The sequence below is a fragment of the Vicia villosa genome, linkage group LG7 (assembly GCF_029867415.1).
Source record: "Vicia villosa cultivar HV-30 ecotype Madison, WI linkage group LG7, Vvil1.0, whole genome shotgun sequence".
In the NCBI taxonomy this organism is placed as follows: domain Eukaryota; kingdom Viridiplantae; phylum Streptophyta; class Magnoliopsida; order Fabales; family Fabaceae; genus Vicia; species Vicia villosa.
The window spans coordinates 120,668,224-120,675,075 of NC_081186.1; the positions used below are offsets into that span (position 1 = coordinate 120,668,224).

The following is a 6,852-nucleotide window of genomic DNA, read 5'->3' on the forward strand; positions in this document are numbered from 1 at the left end:
ATAATAATCCTTGGAATAGTATTCCAAGGAATATAATACTAATCCATGAAACAAACACACCCTAGAACTAGTTCATAGAAATTTATGCAAGAATTATCCAATAAAATACTCAAACATTGTCTAACTGATTTGTCTTTTGACTGGTCAATTTTATTTCATTTCATACTTTTCTGATATCTCTTTCTGAAGCAAAGCAACCATAGTATTAGCAATTCAACCAACCAAACATGCAAGACTTAAAACATTTATATAATCAGAGTTGATGTAATAGCAATGTAAGAGCAGAGGATTTCTGCAGTACAAACAAGTTCAGAAAATCAAATAAGCTAAACTTCTCTGCATCCCGGTGAGGAAGATCGATCCCATGTAAACTATATGAATTCAATTCAGCAACTCTACATTGGTCTGCTATAACTGTTCATCGATAAGAGCAAAAAAGTTCCCCGCCAAGTTTATTGAATGCCCCTGTAGTTTACCTGATAAATACAAAATAAAACGAGAATTAGGAGAAAACAAAATGAATGTCGTATTTTCTAATGATGTACAAACACGTAAGTAAGAGTGGTCAAACCTTTTATGCAGGGCTTTTACGTCTTCCCTTAACAACGGACTTTCCAGAAAAAAATCACCACATTCCTTCGCATCGAGTGTCTCAACTTCAAAAGCCCTGTCACCACAATATTCATTCCATTCAAACCACATTTTTGAAATTAATTCCTTCTTGAAACAAGTAGTGTGGTCTTCCTCTTCAGGAGAATCAGCAGCTACCAACCGATACACAAAGACTTTCTTTTTCTGGCCTGGCCGGAAAGCACGGCCAATAGCTTGACGAGTAACAGACGGATTTAGATGAACATCCAATATGATGACCCGGGATGCCCCAACCAACGATATACCCTCGCCGCATGCTTTGATTGACCCAAAAAATACTTTTGCATCCGATGAATTGTTGAACATTTCCATGGAACACTCCCTTTCTTCAGGTTGTGTATCTCCTGATATCACAAAGATTTCTTTTCCAACACTCCATTTATTCCATTTTATAGCTAACCTTTCCAAATATTTCAAAGGCAAAAGATATTGACTGAACACCAGAAGCTTCTCTCCAGTTGATTCGCATAGGTTCAGCATATTGCGAAAGAATTTTGATTTGACACCATCTCTTATATCTAGGTCCTCTATAAAACTGTCTATTACATGATCAGGTATTGCCTTCTTTTCAACAGATTTTGCAATCTTTTCACCAGATTTTGCAATCTTTTCACCTATTTTTTCTGCAATGGGCATCAACTTTGGGTGCAGATACACTGCACTGCCCACAGAAGACATTTTGAACTTTCTAGATATCCTCTTTACTTTCGCAACTTCGTGCTTCTGTATAGGAGTAAGTTTGAGAAACACAGTGAAATCTACCAGGCCAGGAAGCTCATCAAGAAAATCTCCTTTATAGTAATGAAGAACTTGATGGGTCATCTCACGCAAATCATGAATTAAACCCACTTTCCTTTTAAAATCCGGGTCTTTCTGCAATGTGTTCTCAATTAAATCATAGAAGCTGTTCACGCCAGGCACATGATAGATCTTACTCTTAATGCGTCGAACAATAGGCTTAGATGTGTCCATCTTTAAAAACTTTGGCCTCACTAGATTGAGAACGTTGAATACCTCCCTGACATGATTTTGATAAAGGGTTCCAGACAGCACAACTTTCCTTGGTGTATGTACTTTGCATAGGGACTGTACCATATCAGTATTCTCATTTCTTGGAGTGTGACCCTCGTCTAAAATGAGAATTGAGGGAACATTCAGTAATATCTCTTGGCAATTCTTCGATGCATTGGTATTACTATCATCACACACAATGGAAGAGAACTGTTTGTATCCTAAGAAAAGGATACTCTTGTTATTCATCCATTGTTTTAACACCTCCAGTTGCTGAGATCTACTGTCTGCCTTAGCAGTGTATAGGTCATAAAGTGGTACATCTTCCACTTGCCATGTTTGAAACTCTTTTTTCCAAGTCGACAATATTCCCTTGGGAAGCACAACTAGAGGTCGGGCATTAGGATACTTCCCTAGAAAACTTTGCATGAAACTGATAATCATGAAAGTCTTTCCAGATCCTGGTGCATGAGCCAGGATGCATCCCCCGGGATTGTCCCCTGCCAAGTTTCTGACTAAAAAGTTGAATCCTTCGACTTGGTGTGGTTTCATTTGATTCGCATGCCGAGGATGTGCTGATACATCAGTAACCATAAGATCGTCTTTAATAACCTTAACACCAAAATCATCCATTTTTTCTTTGGCATTGCCTGATTCAGAGACATAGGTTCTTGTGCTCCTTTTAACCTACAAAAGAGTCATCAGAAACCATAAATTATAAGAGATTATGTAACACAACAAGTTTCTATGTTCTAACTGTCTAGCTCTCCATATTATTATGCCTTGTTGAAACATTCAACCTATGCATCTAATTTTAAGACATACTTTAAAACTCAATTCATGCACCTGTTATGTTCTTTATGACCAAGATTTATGAACAAAAAAGCATTCATGCAGAGACAGGTGTCTAACCTTGTATTGGAATTCAAATATGGTTTCAATTCCTCTGTCAATAACCCCACAAACGCGACAAACATAACCAAGGTCATCTTTTAAAACAAAAGAATGATCGCAGTCAGCATCTTCTTCCTCTTCTTCGGGTTGAGGATCTGCAGAAACATCCTAGTAGGAGTACAATTAAACTAAATTAATCTCAAACGAACTCTAAGAATGCTACAGCTAGTAAAATTCAAAGTTAACAAAAATGATCAATATGATATAGAAGAATGCTAAAAAGCAAAGAACAGAAAATATGTTTTAGTAACAGAAACAACATTCCTAATGCTCCATGATATGTATACAAGTTATTGTGTTCAGGGCATAACAAAAGCATACTAACAATGTACAGTATGACAGAAGCTTTGCAGTAACATGGATATAAGTTAACAAGCATAACAGATAGAAGAAAAAGGCTGAACAAAAGAGAAAATTAATCAAACATCATAATTTAGAAGATTTCAGGAAATAAAATTGCATGCAATATGCATTACATAAACTATTGTATGATAACCAACATATACATACATACTGACAGATACCATATACTAAATAAAGCTGATAGAAATGGACAGACCAATAGACCAATTGCAGTGAACATCAACAAAATTAATTAGTCTTCTTTGCAAATCAATGGATATTCATGTTAATAAGTAACAACCACATCAAAGAAGGAACATGTCACAATTCGTTATGCAACAATTCATTCCGAACACAGTAGTCCATTTTTTCGTAATATCCTTGTTAGGAAACACATTGATGTTAACTTGTCCCTACCTATAGAAAAGACCCTGAGGTCTGGTGTATGAGGAAAAGAAATAGCTAAGTCAGGGTTTTATTGTAAATCCTTTTCAACTTAGTTTTTCTGTTTTAGAGTAAATTGTTAGTTTTCTGTTAAGAGGTTGTCAGTGGCTGTTAGCTTGTCTTTATGTTCCCCTGCTAGGCAAGATACAATGTTAACTTGTTCTTACCTATAGAAAAGACCCTGAAGGTCTACCAGAGGAGGAAAAGAAATAATTAAGGGTTTTACTTGTAAATCCTGTTCTGTTTAGTTTTTCTGTTTTAGAGTAGATTGATAGCTTTCTGTTATAGGAGGTTGTTAGTGGCTGTTAGTTAAAGAACTTAAAGTATAGAGCAATAAAACTTAAGGAGAGAAGAACATAAAAAAACTGAACTAAAAGTAGGAAGAAGAACATAATGGATGTTTGTGAGCAAGATTTTAACAGGATGAAGAATTAAAACTTACACCTAAAAAGGTTCGGATTGAAATGCATACCTTAAGAAAAAAGACAACGTTTTAAAAATAAAAATAAAAAGTATTTGACATCATAAATTGAAAAGTGAAATCACCACTACGTCATTTTGCTATAGCACCGCTTAAGGTGCGCAATTGACAGCATAAATTTAAAAGTGAAATCAAAAGACTGTAATCATACTTTAGAAGTTTCTATTGCCATTGACATTTCCCTCCAAATATCGTCTAGCCCATCATCTACAGCATCAACTTCATGATTGTCCTCCTCATGTACACCAACATAAACACCTTTATCTTTCCTTGCGTTATCTTTAGGAGGATCTTTACGAGGATTTTTAGGAGGCAGACTTGTTTCAAATTTTAGATCTGCACTCTCTCCATGGTAAGGAATGGGAGCATCATGGTTAGCAAAGGGAGCATCATGGTAAGCAATGGGAGCATGATGATAGCCCTATAAAGCATTATTGCACAGAGATAGTAAAGAATGTCAGTGAAACAACAACAACAAGATTTCTTTTCCCATTATGGGGTCAGTTAGATAGAATGAGAGAAAAAAGCTGTCATAATGCTCTATATCAATGAGAAACTTGCACTGTAAAAGAAACATGTGTATCTTCTCAAGAAAAGTAGCTACAGTTTATAATTCTATTACACAGAATGTAACATTTAGGCTATGCAATTGTCTTAAGTGTCCTACCATATATGGTGTACATTTAATAAGCACATTCTCCCAACAGTTCATAAATTAAGAAACTGAGACACTTAAGACAAAAGGTTATACTTCACTTCAATAAAATTTTACAGTAGAATCTGAACCAATTCAGCATATTATTATTGAAATTGTTGGAGAATGACCGACGTAAAAGCGTACATGATTCAATAGAGAACTACTATAAGTCTACAAACAAGTCTGCAACAACTAAGAGAAATGAACCATTTAGGCTATGCAATGACATTTTATACCTCTATCTCTTAGAGAATAAAGCCAAAGATGTACAATGATAAATTATATATGGTACTTAGACATATTAACCAACAAAAAAGTGTAGACATATAGATGAATCATAAAGTATATAAATTACATAATTAACTTTCTATGTTGTCTTCCAAATATATGCCAGACTAAGTTACATCCTTAGCCTTATCTCCAAAAGATTATGCTTTATACATATAAGAAAATAAGACTGCATTCTTGAAAAGAACAACAGAATTAAGGTAAAGATAAATATTCAAGATGAGTCAATTATGAATCTACATGAATCTTCTGCCACAAATAAAAAATAAAATGAAAAGCAATAGCTCAGACAAAATCAGCCAAAGACGGATAGAATCCAAATAAAAGGTTTATTTAAAGGACTACTATAGTAGGGCAAAGCTTACAGTCATTTTTAGTGCAGGAGACTGGACTGGTCTAGGCAATGCAATTTCATGAAATGGAAGATGAGACTTTTGTTCCCTATCATCTTCCTCGTCTGAATCACTTATTACAATGGGAAATGACGCACCAGAAACATCCTTTTCTCTTTTTGGTGTCAAAACATCCTTTTCCATGTTCCCTCCTCCATCCAAATCCAAATCTATGACATGTTGATGTGACATACCATTAATTTTTTTATTTGAGATGGGAGTTTCCTCATCATGATTCGTTACCACTTTCGGAAATTGGTTGATAAGTTTGGGATGTTTTGCAAGGCAGGGGCCAAACATTTTCATTTTTCGGATTACAAGGGCTTCAATATCCTTTGTAACACTTCCAAAATCTCCACTCTCTAAACGATTTAGAACATCTGAGATTACAAAAGGATTTTTGTAATCTACAACATTAACACCGCTTGATAATTTACGTTTTTTGCATCCTTCCTCTGATGAAACTCCTGGAGTAAATGAAATGAATTAAAATTTACACTATACCAATATCCATCAAGGATTTTTTCCTCTAATAAACTAAACAATATGAAATACATGAATAACTACATACATTTATTAATGAAAGAGGTGACATAAATTATACTTAGAAGCTAAAGATATCTCTTTCAAGAATTATATATTAAATACAAATATCGCAACTTAGCATATTCTAACAAGTACATATCCGCATTCATTCTGAAACCGACTTAAGTCATGTTATCTTTCGAAGAACACTACCACTACCTCCAACCAGCAAACAGTCTTGACAGAATAACTCAATAATCTTAAGCACCAAAACTTCCAAACCGCCCCATGCATGTATGAGGGGTTGACAGAAACATCATGCAGTAACAAAAAGGGCTCCAACTCAAACCAAAACTAATTTTACAGAGAAAAAAACACAAATTGATTTCCATGAATTTAACAGGTCAAATGGCTAATAAAATTCATATACACTACGAAAATAATCTTTGCAAAATTGATCAAGATGAAAGAGAACAGAAAATAAAAAATGCAGCTGAAATCACAACGAAAAAATCATGTATATGTATCTCATGATCAAGATAAGCTACATTTTTCAACAAAAGAAAAAACTGCGAGAAGGGAATGAAGAATGTTATACCATTTGGAGAAGGGCGTTTTGCGGGAAGCAAGTTGACCGAGGAATCCATTGATCACGATGAAGAAAACTGCAAAATTATAGGAATTTGAGAATTCAAGATGAAAATAGGGTTTCAGAATTCGTACAGAACGTGTTGCGGAATTATGTGAAATGAAGAGTGAGAGTGAGTGTCGCTTTTGGATTTTTTTTTTTCTTTCTTGGTTGGGTGTTTGTTGGAAGGGAAATGATTCTCTCGTATGTTACTAGAGTCGTTGTGAATTTATATGGTTGATTTTTTTATTTTTTTTGGTAGACGAGCAATGATCGAAAGGTCTTTTTGGAATCGATTGATGTTTTTTACGAGTAATGATTAAAGGTTTCTTGGAGTTTGATTGACGTTTACTTACTTCTGTGATAAGCGAACGATGGTCGAAGGTTTTTTAGGATTTGGTTGATGTTCTATCATTTATGTGGTAGACATCAATGATTG

General features: G+C 34.7%; 1 protein-coding gene across 1 annotated transcript; it reads right to left on the reverse strand.

Moving 5' to 3' along the window:
• Positions 1-205: 205 nt before the first annotated feature.
• LOC131616741 (protein CHROMATIN REMODELING 35) lies at positions 206-6,618 on the reverse strand. The gene is made up of 6 exons (XM_058888167.1): positions 6,384-6,618; positions 5,234-5,727; positions 4,035-4,304; positions 2,575-2,724; positions 572-2,349; positions 206-476 (listed from the first exon to the last, which is right to left on the reverse strand). Exons 1-6 carry the CDS (start codon positions 6,430-6,432, stop codon positions 473-475), a joined length of 2,745 nt encoding a protein of 914 aa, XP_058744150.1. The 5' UTR covers positions 6,433-6,618; the 3' UTR covers positions 206-472.
• Positions 6,619-6,852: the final 234 nt, after the last annotated feature.